The 20,700-nt window shown below is 33.8% G+C and overlaps 1 protein-coding gene across 2 annotated transcripts in view; it reads right to left on the bottom strand.

Annotated features, from left to right (window-relative positions):
* The window catches only part of Slh (sec1 family domain containing Slh), a 97,168-nt gene that overhangs the window by 46,664 nt on the left and 29,804 nt on the right, over positions 1–20,700 (bottom strand). For both annotated transcript variants that reach the window (XM_035368093.2, XM_085826776.1), the window contains exons 7-10: positions 14,206–14,295; positions 4,263–4,318; positions 840–922; positions 655–754 (exon numbers count right to left, since the gene is read on the bottom strand). In XM_035368093.2, the coding sequence (XP_035223984.1) occupies positions 655–754; positions 840–922; positions 4,263–4,318; positions 14,206–14,295 (329 nt within the window). The remainder of the gene's footprint in view (positions 1–654; positions 755–839; positions 923–4,262; positions 4,319–14,205; positions 14,296–20,700) is intronic.

A 20,700-nucleotide genomic window follows, 5' to 3' on the forward strand; every position in this document is an offset into this window, starting at 1 on the left:
ATTCTGTAATATAAAAATGTGCATTTTACCAATATGTCAGGTAAAATTAGAATTCTTGTGGCTAGTATGTGAAAACAGATGGTTAAATTTGCATTTGAATTTATAATTCCAAAAAAAAATTTCATATTGATGCTTCCAATATATTTGAACACTCAATAATTTTATGCTCAAATACCTTTATTAAAAATAAAGCTTCATTTATTATTACATTGAAATCAAATATTGATGTACGAGATCAAAAATAGCATATTAAGCTATCACATATACAAAACTGCAAAATTCTCTTTCTTTAAAGTTAGAATGTAATTCCTTTTCTCCCATATTAGAGTATAGTAATCCTACGTTATAATTTTATAATAATAATAATAAACATTTATTATAAGTAATAGTTTACAGAAAATATTTAAATTTAGTTATTTCATTCAATACACATATGTTTTTAACTACGTTTACCTTGAATAAAATAATTAGATTACTTTATAAGAGTTTATTAATTCCTCACTCCTAATTTTTTTTAATTCCAAAAAATTCTGCTTTTGATTTACATTAAGATTACATTAATTTATGACAAATTTTGTGCCAAAATACAGAATCTGCCAGATGGGTGAAACTAATAAATTCATTCAATGTCTAACATTCACAATAAATAAATACCAAAACATCATGTGCAAGTGCCTGGTATGTCCATGTGTGATGTAAAGGTGTTGCCATATCCTGATTTCTGTCTAGCACTACTAAAAGTGGTCTCTGGAATCTGAAAAACATTCTCAAAATAAGCAAATATTTCCTCTGTATAAAGTATACTTATATTTTCATATAAATAGAAGTTGAATACTTACGCAAATGAACTAGGCATACCATCTGGAGCAAACAAGCTGTTTCTTGAATCCCGAAGATTTTCTCGAATTTTTTTATCTAGTTTCTAATATTACAAAGTAAAAAACTATGTTAGTATTCACAAATTCTAAACTTCATATATATATATATATATATATATCACATAAATGAAGATACATTAAAAATCAGGCATGGAATTCCACTACAAATAAAATTTTATTAATTTGTTGTCATGCATTTCTTCAGCTAAAAACATATATAGAGATCCGGACTTTGGAATTTTCTGGATATTAGATCATCAGTTTAAATCTAATATGAAGAAATTATAAAATTAAAAAATGTAAAACACTGATTTACGAAATAATGAAGAATATATGACCTTAAGAGAACTGTACTTAATATTTATTTGTTTTATTAAACATTTCTTTTAATATAAGTTGTTTACTTCATTTTCACTACTACACTCTTTTTAATTCTTCTGATAGACATAATTCCTTGTTCTATTACAAAGTTCCATTTTTCAAATTCTGTAATTCCTGCGTTGAGAATTCCCACTAAACTAACAGTTGAAATTTTTTTGTTCTCTAATTCTCTCTCTCATTTTCTTCATTATCAGTAGTGATTTTCTGGATTTACTACAGATTTTGACATCCATTTGTTGACTGATGATTTGAGACTTTGGTAGAGACTTTCGTAGAATATATTTACTAGTTTCGCGTAAAATCAATACATTTTGTAAGTTTTAGTTTGTTTTTTGTTTTTTTGCACTGAATAATATAGTTTAGAATTACATGTATTGATTAACATTTTTAATTTATACATAAAAATAATTTTTGGCTATTTGTTTATCACACAAATTCACAATTCACATTCATTTTTTTTAAATAAAAATAATTTAATTATTATTAATAAAAAATATTTAAAAATACATAAATCTTAATATATTAAACAAATCTCCTTTCATTTTTGTGACAATAGTTGTCCTCTTTTTTCATTTTAGTATTGTCATCTAGTTTTTAAGAAAAACATTTAATTGATTTTTCCCCCCTTTGCATTGTAGCAAATATTTCCACATTCCACTATTGAGGGAAAACCAAATGGAATTTATGAAACTGTATAGTTGTAAGTAGTGCAAATGTCATCAGACATGGGGCAGGAAAGGTCAATGGACAATGACTATTCCCAAGGTTGAAGGGTAAGACCAGTAGAATTTTTCTGGTTGATATTTAGATTAGAGCCACCTTTTTAAGACATTGCATCTTTAACCTTTATTCCAGTCACTGTCTTCATCAAAGAATGACATTTAAAAGAAAACTTGAAAAATCACTCAGTTGAAATTTATCTATAAATGTTGATTTCAACCTTTTAGGCATAGCTTTCTGTTTTCAGATTGATGATCTTACCTTGTGAAGCCTCATCTTTTCACTTGGTAAACTGTTGTTTTACCCTTCCAAGTAACTGAGATGGATTTAATAATAAGAAATCAAAGAAATTTATTTTTGTAGAGTTGATTTAACTTTAGAATTGAAAAGCTCTTGTAAATAATTCAGCAATGTATATATATATTCAAGATTATGAATACTTATGGATGAAAACAAATCCTAAAGACACAGAGGGTGTTCACACATTTTTAGAACAATTTCAGGGCTACCTAATTAATGTTTAAAATGTAAAAAATATTTTTCTAAACATTTGATATGATAACATTTGTTCTGGACTACTACTATTGCATCATGATTTCAAGATAGAAAGGTTTTATGTAAAATTTCCATTCCTCTTCCACAAATCCATGAATCATGGTGGGTTTGTGCTTAGAAAGAGCTCTTTCCGAGAGACCAAAGGCACAACTGAAATTTTGTGGCACATTTTGCCACAAATAACATTATAGGTACAAATTTCAGGGGACTTCACAGGAATACATTGAAAAGGTAATATATATTCAATACCTATACCTGACAAGACAGAAGTGAAAATTAGACACAGAGTTTCTGAAAAAATTACCCAAAAATTGGTGAATTGGATTTTCTTGAAGCTTTTTACATTCACAAAGATTTATCTTGTTTCATTACTAACTTTCCTTCCAATCCAATCCTTCATTTTATTAACTTTTTCAGTTTTTTTTTTTTTTTTTGTTACTATTTTTGTCAACAGATGGCAATACAGTGAGTATGGCTTTCCCTTCGTAGCAGATTTTTTTTGCTTCTGATGAAGAGGGGCCTGTACCTTTTTGCCTTCAAAATTGATAGAGCCTAGACTAAAGTCTACACTAAACACAAAGTTGTTGCTTTGTTAATTTTATCTGTTTCAGTCTTCATTTCTTTTCAAAATGCAATGGTACTTTTCGAAGTATGACTTGTTGCATTGTCTTGGTGAAATTTCACTCTTTGAAAGTGATTGGGACAAAGAAATACCATTTCTTCTGTAAATGTAAGATACAAAAACTTTCTTTTGATAGGATGTTGAGCTTTCTTTTGATAGAATGAGATCAACTTTTTTTCACTCTTCTTATTTTTAATTAGAGAATTCTGCGGCCAATTCTAAACCCCTTACACAAACTTCTTTTGCATTGAGAGAATTAGGTTCGTCCAAAGCCTATGCTCCAGGGTTTCCATTTAGGATATAATATATTTTTCCATTTATCTCCTAAATAGTTATCCTACAGGATTCTATAAATTGCTCAGCATTGGGCCAAATGCCTCAGCTAAGGCTGGTGAACATTATATTTTAGCTTTTTTAAGTTTTAAATTTTGATTTATTGTTTTATTTATTGTTGCTATGGGTGTATTTAAAGACTTTGCAATTGATTTCTAAACCGTTGGATTTTCTTTTTATAAACAACTTAACTTTAGAAACTGTACGTACTTTTATCAGGTATTCATTTGAAGCAGAAGTAAGAATTGATGGTTTTTACTTTTTCTGATTAATAATTTGCGTATTTTGCACTTAGAAATTTTAATATCTTTCATTTCACAATTTTAATTATGGAATAGGAATAATTTTCTTCGAAAAGCATAAGAACATATACTTTAATCCACAGCTTGTTTACATGTGACATTTTGAAAGAAGAAGAATTTAAAAGTAGCAAATGTCATTTCTCATTTCGAATAATAATCTGTTGCCAGAAATTTCTATTCCAAAAATTTGTCTTTTTTTTTAATTCTTTACCAAAATCATTCTATTAATGCATACACACCCTCTGTAATAACATCACCCATTAACACTACTGTTATTCAAGATTTTTTCCCCTTTTTTATAAACAATTTTGTTTTATATTGATGATATGTGACAGTAATTTTGCAATTTTTTTTTTTTTTTTTTTTTTTTTTTTGTCATTTCTTAATAAGAATACTTTTTAAAGATAGACTCAGTTAGTCACAAGTCTACTGTACTTACTAAAAGCCAAAAAGAAAAGTACAACATATTACCTCAGCAACCATTTCTGCAGCATTGCCTCTAGGACTACGAATTATAGGTACAACACCTGAAAAATGTAGTTTTAATTACTATATATAAATCACTTCTAAAATTTCATCTTATTTTTTAAACTTTAACCGTAAATAAATACACAAATTATTGTTAGAATTTCATCTGGGAAACATTTCAGATATGTTATCATAAATATATAAATAAAATAAATTACAAAATATGCAAAAATTCATAAACAGGACAAAAAGGGAAAACTTTGCAACGTTTTTTAAAATTTGGATAAACTATATAACAGGTCTAGATTTTTTTGTTTAACTTTTATTGAAAAAATATAATAAATTATTAAATTCATAGAACTGTTAAGTCTAAATTTGTTTTGGACATCAATACAAATAAATTCTTGGGCCTCATACAAACATAATAATTATTATTATTATTTTTTTACAAATGGCGGGCATTTGCCTATAACGGCCACTACTAAGGGCAGAAGCGGTGACCATTTTATTGTGCAAGCACCTAATAGGCAGCCACTGTTACCTCCTATGAAGGGACAGACAATTTTACATCCATGCCTTCTCCGAGATTCGAACCCGGATTCGGGCCCTTTGGTATCACAGTCAGGTTACCCTAACCACTATACGGTTTGGACGGCTCATACATACATAATAAGGAAGGAATTATGAAACTATTTCAATGATCTTTATTTCTGTTGTGTTTCTTTAAAAAGTTGTGTAATCTAACTTTTTTTTTTTTTTTTTTACAAAAATACATTTTCATTATAAGAAACTTTCCATTATTTCTCTTACAAACTGCAATTGTGTTTCTTCTATAAAAGTTGCATGAAAAGAATAGCAAAAATTATCAAAATAAGCAAATAAAATTATTTTCTGATCAGAATAGCAGTTTAACCACTTAACTAAAACTTTATTTTTCACTTTCCATGCAAAAATTATCCCTTTTTTTTTTTTTAAAGTATGTACTTTCAATTAGTGCAATGAGATACAAAAGATTTAACAAATATTTTTCCAAAATTTCATATTTTTTAATATTTTATGACACACGATAAGTGCTAAATAATTATCCCAAGTTAATTCATGTTTTAGTTAGAATGAACATAAAAAATAATTTAAAAATATCTTTGAATTTTAATACAGTCGATTCCGGTTAATTGGACCACATCGGGAAGTGATCATTTTGGTCCTAATAACTGGCTGGTCCAATGACATGAACATGTTCTATGTTGTAAGACGGGACGTGCTATATGTAGCAAACAGTAAATGTACATGTAAATCATGTACTAAAATGTAATTATTATCTTTATTGTGCGGTATACATTGCAGCGCCAGCGCCAAACAGGCGATACGGACTTAAAAACTGTACAGAAAAGCGCCAATTGGCGAAACAGTAAACCCGTTTGGCAAACCTACAGGCTGACGGGGAGAGAAGAATTTTCCCCGGCAGTCAAGTGGAACTACTTCAACAAATGTGTGCATCTCTGCTTCGCCGAGATATGTGAACTTGTGTACTTGCATCTGTACTGTGCTCTGAATTTCTTAAGCCGTTATAATGTACCCGGCAACTGTTACTTTTCCTTATTAAATTTGATTATTAATTGTAACATGTCTATCTTAACTAAGATTTCGGCTTTCCTAGTTAATGTTAGGGATATTTTCGTATGCACGTGTTACTCACACGTACATCATTGGTGACCCTGTCCCTCGCTCCTTCTGTTTCGATCCCTAATGACTATCTGTCTCAATCTTTGTTAAAAAACTAAAAATATGCCTTATTTTGATGCCAATGCTCTTCCTTATGACTGATAAAGGCTCCACCCTATTTATTTCCTCCTCATTTTATTGTACGGATTACACGTGGTTTATCACACTTAAGGAGGATTTACAGGTATGTGGTCAAATTTTTTTAATTATCTGTGATTGGTCTTAATTATGTTTTTGTGATATGTTTTGCTCTAAAATTATAGTTTTAATTTAATTATTGATTGTTTAAAATTGATCTTTGGGTAATATTTGTGCTCACACTTTTATTGAGATATTGAATGTCTTCATTATTTTATTCTAAATTGATACTGTTTTGATAAGGTATAGTGCAAAACATTAAGTTTACGATTTACGATATATTTATAATTGGCAACCATGCCAGGATCGGAAGGCCAAACCAACGAGGAATCGAATATGGTGGTTCAGGAGCCACAAATCTCACACGTGGCAGTTAAAATTCCCCCTTTATGGAAAAAAAATGTTAAACTTTGGTTTATTCAAGTTGTAAGTAACTTTGCTTTAGCGAAGATTAGTAGCGATAGTACAAAATACAACCACGTGGTTTCTTCGATAGACCCTGAAACTCTTTCCGCAGTATCAGATATTTTATTTAATCCCCCAGCGACGGCTAAATATGATGCCCTTAAAGCTAGGTTAATAGTAGAATTCTCAGATTCGGAAAGCGAGCAAATACGCAGACTTATTTCTGAATTGCATTTAGGGGACGACAAACCATCTCACTTATTGAGAAAAATGAGAGAATTGGGTGGAAACTGTATAACTGACGAATTTTTAAAATCATTATGGCTGCAAAGGTTACCTTCCAAGGTGCATGCCATTTTATCAATAAGTTCGGAATCCTTAGACAATTTAGCAAAAATGGCTGATAAGATAGCTGAAGTGCGCACGCCAACGAACAACAGCGTGTTCGCGGTCCAGGCAGCTTCGGCGAGTTCCCCCAGAAACCCTAACGATTCTGGTGCCCCCCTCGAGGAGCTTAAGGCCTTAAGGAGTGAAATCTCTGCCCTAAGTAAACAAGTCAAGCGACTCTCCCGCGGAAAAACGAGGAATAATTTCCCCCGGGATCAACATAACACAGCACGTAGTTTTTCGCGTGGGCATTCCCGAGAGCGTGTGAACAATTATTGTTATTTTCATTCGCGATTCGGTAATAATGCACGAAAATGTCGAGCACCTTGTTCCTTTTCTCAGAACACTACGGCCCAGGAAAACTAGTAGTAGTGGCTGTCGATCGAAATTCATCGGCAGTCGCGCATTCATGTCGTTTACATGTTTACGATAACAGATTAAATTTAAACTTTTTGATTGATTCTTCTAAGTTTAAGAAAATGCATCCTGATTCGCTTCAATTATTTGCCGCAAATGATTCCAGAATTTCTACGTATGGAACAAAATTGTTAACTGTGAATTTAGGACTTAGACGAAACTTTTCTTGGAAGTTTTTAATCGCCGATGTACCAGTGCCTATAATAGGAGCCGACTTTTTAAGGCATTTTGATCTTTTAATTGATTTAAAACGAGGTAGGCTTATCGATAATACTACGAAATTAACTCGTATTGGTTCTCTTTCCGATTCTAAAAATTATTTTTCGGTAAAGTTAATATCCGGTGATTCACCATATCACAGAATCTTGAAAGACTTTCCGGAAGTACTGAAGTTAAAATCCAATTCGGGTAGAATAAAGCATAGTACGGTTCATTACATCGAAACAAACGGTCCTCCTGTGCACAGTAAACCGCGTAGGTTAAGCCCTAAGTTATACAAAGCAGTAAAAAAAGAATTTCAATTTATGATAGATCAAGGTATTTGTAGACCATCAAAATCAGCATGGTCATCACCTCTTCATGTAGTTTCTAAAAGTTCGGGCGACATACGGCCAGTAGGAGACTACCGAAAACTAAACGCGTGCACCGAACCCGACAGATACCCTATCCCGCATTTACAAGACTTTAATAATACGCTTAGCGGAAAGACAATTTTTTCAAAAATTGATATCGTTTGGGCATATCATCATATACCAGTCCATCCAGATCATATACCGAAAACTGCAGTTTGCACCCCATTTGGTCTTTTCGAATTTCCGTTTTTAAATTTCGGACTGTGCGGAGCAGCTCAAACCTTTCAAAGGTTTATCAACGAAATTCTTGGAGATCTAAAATTCGCCTACGTCTACTTAGATGATATTTTGATATTTAGTGATACGGAAGATGAGCATAAATCTCACCTACGTACTGTTTTTGAAAGATTAAACTTCATATGGATTGACAATTAACGCTTCGAAATGTGTTTTCGGCATTCCGGAAATATCTTTTTTAGGCCATATAATCAATAAAGATGGTACCAAGCCTCTGACGAACAAAGTGGAACCGATACTTAACTACCCACTTCCTAAAACGGTAAAAGATTTGCAGAGATTTTTAAATTTTTACCGTCGATTTTTACCCAACGTAGCCCAGAATCAAATACAATTAACTTCATATTTAAAAGGGGCTAAGAAAAATGATAAGACAATCCTGAATTTGTCTGAGGAAGCGCGGAGTGAATTTCAAAAGTGCAAACAGCTAATCGCTAATGCTGTTCTTTTGGCACACCCGAAGAAAGATGCCCAGTTGGTTTTACAGGTTGATGCATCAGACTTCGCGATCAGTGGAACGCTATCACAAATAGTTGATAGAAATTTACAGCCTCTCGCATTTTTCTCAAGCTTTCGCAGGCGGAAAGGAACTATAGTGCGTATGATCGAGAGCTATTGGCAGCTTATGCTGCTATTAGGCATTTTAAGCATATGTTGGAAGCATGGAACTTTTCTTTAATCACCGATCACAAACCGCTCACGTATGCATTCCGACAGCGTTTGGATAAGTGTTCACCTCATCAGGCTCGGCAGTTAGACTTAATATCTGGTGATTCACCATATAGACTTAATATCTGGTGATCTCACAATTCACCACTGAAATTCGCCATATAAAAGGTTCGGGGAATATCGCTGCCGACGTACTTTCGCGTATAGAAGCAATAAGCATGCCTAACCCTATCGACTATGAGGAAATCGCTAAAATGCAAGAAATCGACCCAGAGTTACAAACATTGCTTAAAGAGTCAAAAGTTCTACATCTCAAAAAACTTACCTTACCGAATTGTAGCTTACCGATATATTGTGATGTGTCAACAGGTAACGCCCGCCCTTACATTCCTCCGGCATTCCGTGAGAAAGTTTTTGCCACCTTGCACAATTTGTCTCACCCCGGCATTCGCGCATCAACAAAGTTAGTATGTTCACGGTTTGTTTGGTCTTCCATCTGCAAAGATTGCGCGAAATGGGCACGGCAGTGCATTCCGTGCCAGAAAGCAAAAGTAAGCAGGCATACTAGAACCCCGTTAATGAAGTTTCCAGACCAATCACAGAGGTTTAATCACGTCCACCTTGACCTTGTTGGTCCCCTACCTCCTTCTCAAAATAATTATTACTGTCTAACTATGATAGATAGATTTACTAGATGGCCCGAAGCAGTACCCATACCAGACATAACAGCACGCACAGTAGCACAGGCTTTCTGTGACCACTGGATTACTCGATTTGGTTGTCCGACTGTTATTACTACCGACCAAGGGCGACAGTTTGAAAGCGGCTTATTTCGAGCCCTTTCCCAATTATTGGAAATCAAGAGGATCAGGACGTCTCCGTACCACCCACAGGCGAATGGACTGATCGAGGAATTCCACCGTCCTTTGAAAGCTGCCTTAAAAGCGCACGATACCAGTGATTGGGTGGCTGCCTTTCCAACGCTGCTGATGGGTTTCCGCGCCGCTCTCAAAGAGGACATAGGAGCAACCACTTCTGAACTGGTGTATGGAAAGACTATCCGTCTCCCAGGAGAATTTTTCAATCCGACACCTCTGGATGCGTCCCCCAAACAGTTTGTGGAGGATTTAAAATCTCACTTTGCCAGTGTCCGCCCGACCACGACTTCTAGCCACAGCCAGCGAACATGTTTCATTCATCCACGCCTTCACAAGTCCACATATGTGTTTGTTCGACACGACAGAGTTAGAAAACCACTTCAAACTCCTTATGATGGACCATTTAAGATGCTAGAAAGACAAGATAAAACGTTTGATCTCGAAATAAAAGGGGCTAAGCAAATGATCTCCATAGATAGACTGAAACCCGCTTTTGTAACCATGGACTCTTCTCAAGTTGCTTCCAAGAGTGTGAAAAAAACTTCGGACAATTGTATCACCCGTTCTGGACGATTAATCCGACCCCCGCATCGGTATGTCACATTTCGTTGACACTGCAGAGAGAGTATGCAGCGGCAGCGCCAAACAGGCGATACGGACTTAAAAACTGTACAGAAAAGCGCCAATTGGCGAAACAGTAAACCCGTTTGGAAAACCTACAGGCTGACGGGGAGAGAAGAATTTTCCCCGGCAGTCAAGTGGAACTACTTCAACAAATGTGTGCATCTCTGCTTCGCCGAGATATGTGAACTTGTGTACTCGCATCTGTACTGTGCTCTGAATTTCTTAAGCTGTTATAATGTACCCGGCAACTGTTACTTTTCCTTATTAAATTTGATTATTAATTGTAACATGTCTATCTTAACTAAGATTTCGGCTTTCTTAGTTAATGTTAGGGATATTTTCGTATGCACGTGTTACTCACACGTACATCAACATGTATGGTGAACATACATGTACAAACAAGAACTACAAGTCGAAAGTTTTTATTAAGAAAATCAATTTAGAAGCAAATTCTAAGAAAAGATCTCCACGATACTCAGCATGCGAAGCACAATATAAACAAGTTTTCACCAAGTTCCAGTCAACATTTCAAGAACTTATCCAAAATGATGTGACGCGTTCTCTTGACAGATTGCATGTGAATGAAATCGCCACAAACATCTAACACAGTAATGGGACTGTCTTCATTTTCTTCCTGCATGAAATACTGACGCAAAGTTTCAATGCATTTCCTTGCATCCTGTATTGTCACTTGCACCAACTTATTAGCGGCATCATCATCACTTACTTGGTCTTCAGATGCAGTTGTGTGTTTTGCTATAACTCAAGCAACGATTGCTGCGTCGTAATCTCCATTTTCATCGTAGCATTGAAGCTCTTTGTCGATGGATAAAAATTGTTTGCAATTTTTTACCTGTGGAAGTTCCACATGTCCATCATCATTTTCACTTTCAATGAGCATGTCCACATCCATCTCCAAAACCAAGTGCTTAAAGCCACAGTGAGAAAAACAGTTCTGAATTGTCTCATTGCTCACTTTTCGTCTGCTGTCGGCCACAAATGTAACTGCTTGTAAGATGGTGACCTTTACACTGACTTCGCTGGATTTTGACACCGAGGTCAGCAAACTTTCTTCAATTGCTTCAAGGATGTAATTAACTAACCTTTCAAGATAAAGGGTCTTTGATGATATCCATGTCCACTGGCTGGAACAAAGCTGGGAGATAGAAATTCCAGTTGAATGTTTTTTAAGCAATCTAAATGAGGATGGGCTGCACAATTGTCAAGAAGAAGCAGCACTTTTCTCGACCGGCATTGTAACTCTCTGTCCCAATCCTTCAGGCATTCTTTAATAAGTTCAGATGTCATCCACGCATTTCTGTTCACACGATACACAACTGGTAAACTGTCCATCCTAAGTCCTTTAAAGCAGCACGGCTTAGGGCTTTTTCCTATAATGAACAGCTTCCTCTTGTCCGTTCCTGACATGTTTAAGCAGCACAAGACAGTTTCGTGATCCATCGGTTTTTTGGAGTCAGAGAGTGCAACATGTTTGTAACTTAATGAGCCGTTCAGTATAGCACGATAATACAGCCTGGTTTCATCAGCACTGTAGATGTCATCTGCTGAAAAATTTTCAAGAAGCTTGGGCAGTTTTCTTGGTTTCCATTCTTCAGCATCTGCATTATCAGCACTTTCTTTCTCGGCATGTGCTCTTTTGAATTTGATGTCATATCTAGATTTCCATCGAGACAACCAACCGTCCATAGCTTTAAAATCATTGTGGCCCAGCTTTTTAGCGAGTTCTTCTGCTTCGCATTTTAACATTATTCGCACAGCTCATCCAGTAACAATGACAAACCATTCATTAAGGGCCTCATCGACATCTGGATCCTTTACTTCATACTTTCATTTTTTTGGAATTTCATATTTTTCGTCCTTCACATTGTGCCCATTCATTTTGCAGCTCATTCTCTTGTTTTATCAAGCGCGAAATTGTAGTCTTTGCCAATCTGGTAATTTCCACCAACCGATACCGACCAGTGTTTCGTGGTTGTTGTTTGATCTTATCCAGGAAACCAATTTTTTTGAGCTAATGTTAAGTCCTGTCATGGCATTTTGGCAGGGAAGACAAGACACATGCACAGTTCACTGACTAAAAGTGGTCTGAAGAAACCCTGGTGTTTCGGGGTCAAGATGTTGAGGTCAAGAGAGAGATAAAATGCTCTCCAATCAAATCATCCCAAAAGAGTGGTGAAATGATAGCTTTCTCGTGTAAACTGTAATCATGATTGACAGGCGGGAGAGCTGGACACTCTATCGTTTATTTCTCCAAAAATCGGAGACGCAGTGGGACCAATAACCTCGCTGGCGGCTACTGGTGGCTCTGTTTTAAGAAAGGTAAAAAAAAATGGTGAGCATGTTCACCTCCCACTGGTTTTGTTCTTGTCATACACTTTAAGGAATTCCTGACCTTTGATAAAGCATTCTCATGGGGAGCGCAGCTACAGATCCTCCCATATGTCGCGGACTACTTGTACATTCGCTGCAAGCAGCCGACTTGTGGCTTCTGTTTCTTATTTGCTTTTATGTTTCTTGGTCCGATTAAATGGAATTTTGATCCAAATAAGCGAATAATATTTGGTTTATGTACAAATGATTTGTTTTGGTTCTTTAGGATTCGGTCCAAAAAAGCGGCTGGTCTGATTATCCGGTGGTCCAATTAACCGGATTCAACTGTAATCATAAATTAAATATCTATCTGTATACAGAAAATGTAAAAGATATGATTGAGAAGATATAGAATGTGAAAAATACACAACAATTTTAGTTTGAATTAGAAACAGTGCAGTAGACCTTGAAGCATGGCACAACAAACAAAGGCACATTACAATCTGGGCAAAAATGGAGTGTTTCTACAAGAATTTTGAACAAAGCCCTGAAAGAATGAATTTACAAGTTCTAATTCATATACCTTCTGCTAAATTGCAAAACTGGCTTAATTACTAACCTAACACACTTGACACAGAAAATAGCCTACAGGCACCAGGATGCTGAGTGGAAAGAAGCATGGCATAAAACTCACATATTCTCATAACAAAATGTCGTCAAGGTCACTAGCATGACCGCAAAACCACATCCAGAGTTTGTTAGGAATAAATAAGTCTTTTATGAAGCACGAATCATGAGTTAACTCGTGATAATTATTTTCCACAAATTTTTGACATTTAAGTTAAGTCAACTAGATAAGTGGTTAATGGGTAATTCAGCCCTAAATGCTCTCTTCTGATAAGTTGGGATGCCATCCGAGTATTAAGATCAGGGTTAAAGCACCGGTCAAAGATGTTATGTATTAAAGATGTTATGTATGTAATCACATTAAACAACACCTACCTAGTATTTCCAGCCCTCCCCAACCTTAGTTTGCTAATTCAATTTACACATACTTCTATACACACTCCTGAAACTGCCATATGATAAATATTCGTTTCCTTAAATTTCACTGACTAGCAACTTGATGCAGCAATTTTTCCCCCTCTCAGAGTAGAAATTTAAGAAGATTTAAATGTGCAAGCAATGTTTCTATAAAGCATAAAACAGGGGTCTGTCCAGTGTATCATGAACCATGAATCACAAGTTAACTCGTTAAATTTGTTTGACAACCGAGTTATCTCAGAATAATTAGTAAAGTGGTGAAAGGTCAGTAAAAAAACTCTTCACATATAAGTGTATTCCCAAACAAAGCGATTATTCCCTAGTGCAAAATTCTATTGATTGAGCTTACTTATTTTCTGAAAAGTATCAATAAAATTTAGGAGGAAATTAAAGTTTATGCCCATTAAAACCTTGAAAAAATGTTATAAGAAATAAAACATTGAAGAGGATCACATAACTTACCTAATGTAACAAATACAGAAAATAGGCTATCGACAATATTATCTATGATCTGTTCTATTTCTGTGTCTTTAACATCACCTCTATTTACAGCTGAAAAAATTAAATACATACATAAATATAACAATTGAAAAAAATCTATAGTAGCTTTAACATCAGTTTATAAAGTAATAAAATTTGTCTCTCTTTTTACGGAGAAAGAACCTCCTGGAAATCTATACTATTAAAATCTGTGCGCATCTGTCTGTTTGTTTGTGGCATTATAGCCTCCAGAATGGCGGGGAGTTGAACTTTGAGAGAGGTACTCTCCCGGATTCCAAAACTCATGGGAAGCCATTTCGACCATTCTCATCTTCAAATGACTTTAATTAGATATTAATTAAAAACTTTGAAAATGCTAATTTTTGCCCTTATTTTTCCAAGTGATAACACTCTCGCATGCTGGAGATGAAAATCTGCTTTATTTTGAGAAGTGTTGCCAGTGCTTGCTTTCAAATTGCAGAGTTTCTTAATAAAAAAAAAATTTAATAAAAATAACATTGCCAAACAAATATATTATTTCTCATTTCAAAAATTCATGGGAAGACATTTCGACTGCTCCCATCTTTGAACGTATTTAATCAGCCGAGATATTTATTAAAAACTCTAAAAATGCTAATTTTCACACTTATTTGGCAACAGTGTTGCGCTCTAGAGATAAAAATTGCCTATTTCTAAAAGTGTTGCCACTGCTCGCTTTCAAATCATAGACTTTGTTAATAAAAAAATTGAAAGTTTTACAAAATATGAAATAAAAATAACATTGCCAAACTTGAAACATATTATTATATAAGGTCATATTCTGACTTTGAAGAAAGAACACAATTGCATGTGACGTCATTCTATGTCAAAAATTTTTCATTAATGTCAGCATTTTACATAAACAGCTGCTGCTGGCAACTTTTTTGTTTCAAGTGATACAATATATTAATGCCACATTAATTCTTTTATCGATATTGAGAAGTTTTTATATTATATTATATTTAAATTATGACATCATACATATTAACCTGAAGTGTCAAAAGTTTTTATTTCCTGATTTGGAAATAAAAAAGTACCGTAATTTCCAGAAGAAACGCCGCTGTGTTTACGCGTTTAAAACTTAAATTTTCAGTGGGTGTGGCGTTTAGGTGCACTAAAAATAAAATATTTCCTATGATGGACATTGCACATAGTTTGGATGGCCTAGTCATTGTTCATAGACTGGTGCTGTTTCCACATAAAAGACCACTCAGTTGCTTTTTGCGAAAGTTATTTTGTTTACATTCTTTCCCTTGAACAGACCTACATGCCTTATTCACCCTAAATGAGATCTCAGAACAATAACATTCTTCCCCCTTTCAAATCAACATTCTCATCAGTTTGAATAGTCTCTCTCCTCTGCCATTCGATGAATCTTCCAGGATCCATCCTCTCCCACCCCTGCCTTTTCTGCAATTTTTTCAAAGGCGGACGACTCCACCTGCCTCACAATAACGAACTCTGACATATTTCCCCTTCAGCAAGAATCGATTTTTCTTGGTATTCTGCCAGATACAGATCCCATCAGTTTGGGTACAAGTACTTGTTGGATAGTTTTTAAGTAACAAGGGAGCAGAAATTTTTTGAAAATGTCACCTAAACGGCACAGAAGCTATACTGCTGGTTTTAAGCTTAATGTAATTTCATGTGCTGAACAAATTGGAAATAGAGCAGAAACTCAAGAGTTTGAAGTGGACGAGAGATGTATTTGACATTGGAGAACTGAAAAAGAACTTCTTAAATATATGCCACAACAGAAATGAGCCAAAAGAAGTAGTACTATAAGGTGGCCGAATCTAGGGGACGACCGTGCAAACTGGATAAAGGAGCAATGAGGAAAGGGAATAGCAATTTCAACTGTAAAAATTCGCTTACAAGCAAAATTTATAGCAAAACAAATGAACCTAAATGATTTCAGGGCCTTGCTGGTGTAGCAGATTTTTTGAAAAGAAAAAATATTTCTGTGCGTACTAGAACAACAGTCGGGCAACAATTACCAATGGACTGGCAGGATAAAAAGGCATCTTTTCTAAAATATGTGACAGATATTATTGACAAAAAAAAAAAAAAAAAAAAAAAAAAAAAAAAAAAAAAAAAATCCTTCGGTCACAGATAATAAATATGGATGAAACACCATTAGCTTTCGACTCTCCTGCAAACAGAACTGTTGATGAAACTGGTGCAAAAACTGTATCTGTGCTTACAATGGGGCATGAAAGAACGTCATTTACATGTGTGTTAGCTTGTGCCGCAAATGGTGACAAGCTAAAGCCGATGATCATTTTTAAACGAAAGACTATTCTGAAGGGAGATTTTCCTAATGGCGTAATTATTTGTGCAAACGAGAACGACTGGATGTGCGAAACAATCATGCATGAGTGGCTACAAAAAATTTGGCAGTGTCGTATGGGATCTTTTTTCCAACCAAAAGGGTTATTGATAATGGATTCCATGCGTGCTCATTCACTTGAGTCATTGAAAACCAGATGTCAAAAATTGTCTACGACTGTAGCAATAATTCCTGGTGGTTTGACAAAAATCTTACAACCATTAGATTTGTCAGGTAATAAATCCTTCAAAGCTGAAGTCCGAAAGCGGTGGGAGTGTTGGATGAGTGAAGGATTGCATACGTATACCAAAAGCAGTAAAATGCATAGAGCATCTTATTAAGAAGTTGCAAAGTGGGTAGGAATTGCATGGAAATAGGTAAAAACATTGTCAATAATAGCAGGGTTCAAAGAAGCTGAAATTATATACTTAGATAAACAGACTGTAAACCAAGAGGATGAATGTGACGATCTGGAAGACTTGGAATTAGATCAGGATTTACTAAATCTTTTTAATTCAGATAATGAAGAATCAGATTTTGATGGCTTCATGTGATGTATAGTTTATTGTAATTCCTTTTGTAAGTAAAATTTAAAATTTCCTTTTGTCATCCAAACTTAATATTTCGTTGTTGCAACATTTTTTATATGTACATATAAGTATATATGTGAACGTAAATATATTTTCTACAGTTCTTACCTTTACTTTATTTTTGAGTTATGGTTTCATTTCATGCATTTTATTTAACTGATATGTCATAGGACTTAGGTTGAGATTTTGCATCTATACAGCTCACGACGACGTCACGCACAATTTAATCTATTGCGGTGTTTCTGTGTAATTTTAATTTTTTCCCCGCCATTTTTCTTGAGTGCAGCGTTTATGCTGATGCAACCTTTCTTCCGGAAATTACGGTATTTACGAATTAGTTGTTGCTTGGAAAGAATGAACTGCTTTCATTCATACTGAAATGTTTCTACACATTTGCTTTTCAGGAGTACATAGAACTTATAAATGTTGCTTTGGCTGAGGCCTGCTAGTACAATTTATAAAATTCAAGCTCAATAATGCAAACCTTGAGCAAGTTTCATTGATGTTCAATATGTTCTCACTGATTCCTCAATTCAAATGTATACACTTTTCTTGCACATAAATAAAATTCAATTGTGCATAATCTGTAACTTCCATTATAATAGGAAAATTATAATAAAGATAGTGTCAGGTCTCAAATAAAATTACTGGTGATAAATGCTTTTTATATGTCGAGGAAAAATTTAGAATACTTTGTTAAAAAAATCTGAAAGCTTTCAGATTTTATATTATGCTCAAAGGGACGTTTTTTAACATTTTGTGCGTTACCCTTACTTATTAAATATCATGTTCTTTGCACTTAAACTATAAAAATCAGTTCAACAGCACTACCACAAAATATTAAAAGATCATATCTTTAGAATTTCCGATACACAGTCTCATGTGCTGGAGACAAAAATGCTTTTTTCATAGTGATGCCATTACTCGCTTTGAAATCGTTGAGTTTGCTAATGAAAAATTTTTTAATGCTTGATAAAATATGAAACAGGTAATAAAACAAATTCCAAATTTGGGCTTCCAGATGCCCATATTCGAATGAAGGACTACATTATTCAAAATTTGATGTCTCTAGGTACTGCTGTTTTTCACACTGCAAGAAACCTACACACATTCATGCAGATTCTTCATTATTTAATTTCTCTACATATAATGTAGGTGGCAACAATATGAAAAGTGAACCGATATTTATAATGAACCAACGCAAAATGCTAAAATGAAATTAATAGCCCTTCTGGGCAAATTTTCCCTTTGGGCTAAAAATTTATAACTGTGTACTGAGGGAAGGAATAGTGGTATAACATGAAATTATGGAGTATAATATATGAAATTGTCAAAATAAATAAAAATATCTGCCACCATATTATAATAAAGAAAAATTTTAAAATTTGTGATCCCTGACATCTCATATTCAATTTCTCTTGAAAGGTTGGTTAAATAAATAAAAGTAACTCAAGGTTGATTTTTCCCCCTTAAATAACATTCTATGATACTTTGTGATTTGTGAATTTATAATTTTCTTACACTTGTTATGATGAAAGAATTTTCACACAGAAAGTTTAAAATACATTATTAATATTTTTATGAAGTTTTATTACTTTAAAATCATAATCTGGTAATCATATGAAAAATTCATTAATGTATAAATATTTTTCCTTTTAAATTTATGCAAGTAATACCATGAGTTGGCTGCACATGAATACTGAATAAACCATATTATGATGGATGCTAGTGTTAAAAGCATGAATTTTTTAAGATTCTGTGAATAAGATAGCCATATTGAGGAAATCTATACTGATCAATATTTTTCATGACAATCAACACAGAAATTTCATCCCTCAATTACCATCAGGAATATTAAACTGATATTTTATTTTTAGTTACATACACATGCAAGCATTTTACTCTTCAGTTTGTGCATGGTCTTTAGACATGATCTCTGATTTTAATACCAAATATATGGGCCAGTTTTTGTCACGTGGAGTAATACTTTTTGTACTTTATCTTTTTTTTATACTGAGTACAAAATTTTTCTGAATGAGTTAGGTTAGGAAAAACATATCAAAATTTAAATTTTGTAATTTCTACAAAACTGATTTCTTTAAATTTAAAAACACCAAAGCATAAATGTTGCCATCATTTATAACATTTTTGTATCTGGATATATATGTATACTTCTAATTGCAAAGGTTAGGTTACCAGGGTTAGGACTTTTGTAGATACAGCATATAGTGTGATATTTCTACAATGAGCAGCGAAGTCAAACTGATAAAACAATCACTATTAGATACACAAATTATTTACAGCATGTTAGGATTAAGTTTGAATAAAAATAAAAGATGAAAACATTCTTAGCTTTCAATATACAGTCCTTGTTAAGTCTACAGAACATTTGACATGTTCCCACAGCTGCTCAATTTCTTCAATAAACTAATCGGTGTTTAAGTCTCTGGTTACAATTTTCTGAATCACTTTAGTACAATCAGAATGATTTTCGAGGTGGTGAGAAATTGTGTGCAGGTGCCAAACCCTGTGAAAAGAATTGCAGAATTGTGGCCTGTTTCATTGCCAGAAACTGCTTGACAAGAATAGAATTGCATGGCAATGTAGTTTTGCACAGCAGGAATCAGTTATTTGATTGAGTTTTGTAAACTGAATTTACTAAATTTTATTTAAAAATCTAATTTCCTTTAGAATTTTTTAAAAATAAATTCTGCTAAATGTTCTTTAGAAATCTATCTTAATAAAATATAGAATTCTCTATCTGTTTTTAGGAACAAATTCCTTGCAAATAATTAAAAAAAAAAAAAAAAAAAAAAAAAAAAAAACTCACAAATATGGTTTTTATTTGAGATTTCTGAAACCAAAGTTTTTTGGTTGTGGTAAACCTTCTCCAACTAAAGCAAATAATTGCTGTGCTGTATCAGAATCATAAGCAAATGTCAAGTTTTATCTCCAGTCACAAACTGCTTGGGGGGTTTATAAAAAAAAAATTAATTCCTGCTATTTGGATTAAATTACGATATGGAAAAATTCAATCCTTTTTCTATCCACAGTCAACAAGTGAAAGGTCAAAATAAAAATAATTTTTTGTTTTCAATTTCTTCCAAAATGATTTTGACAGCAATGTCTTTACTAATATTAAGTTGATCAGCAGTACTTACGTATTATCCCATCAGCTGTAAAAGAAAGCTATGGAACTTGGCTCTGCCAAAGTTGCACTAATCATTCCTTCAATAATTCTGAATGAACTGACTCCTCTTTTTTTAGTAAACAAACAAAATTTGCCCCGCTTTGTTTTGCATCTCGTAAAAAAATTTTCATTGATTTCTACCATTTTGTTACTACCTTTAGATTTTATTCCAAGATGCATTTACAATGCCATGGGTATAAACTTCCTGCAGGTAATTTTTAAAATCTATTATTGTTTTGCCAGACATATTCAGCTAACCACATCATGCCCATTAATACAGACTTTTTCCGTAGGAAGGATACTATAACTTTGAAATCAATCCACTGATT

The sequence above is a fragment of the Stegodyphus dumicola genome, chromosome 11 (assembly GCF_044657685.1).
Source record: "Stegodyphus dumicola isolate Sdum_Otavi_A_Nest chromosome 11, ASM4465768v1".
Lineage (NCBI taxonomy): Eukaryota > Metazoa > Arthropoda > Arachnida > Araneae > Eresidae > Stegodyphus > Stegodyphus dumicola.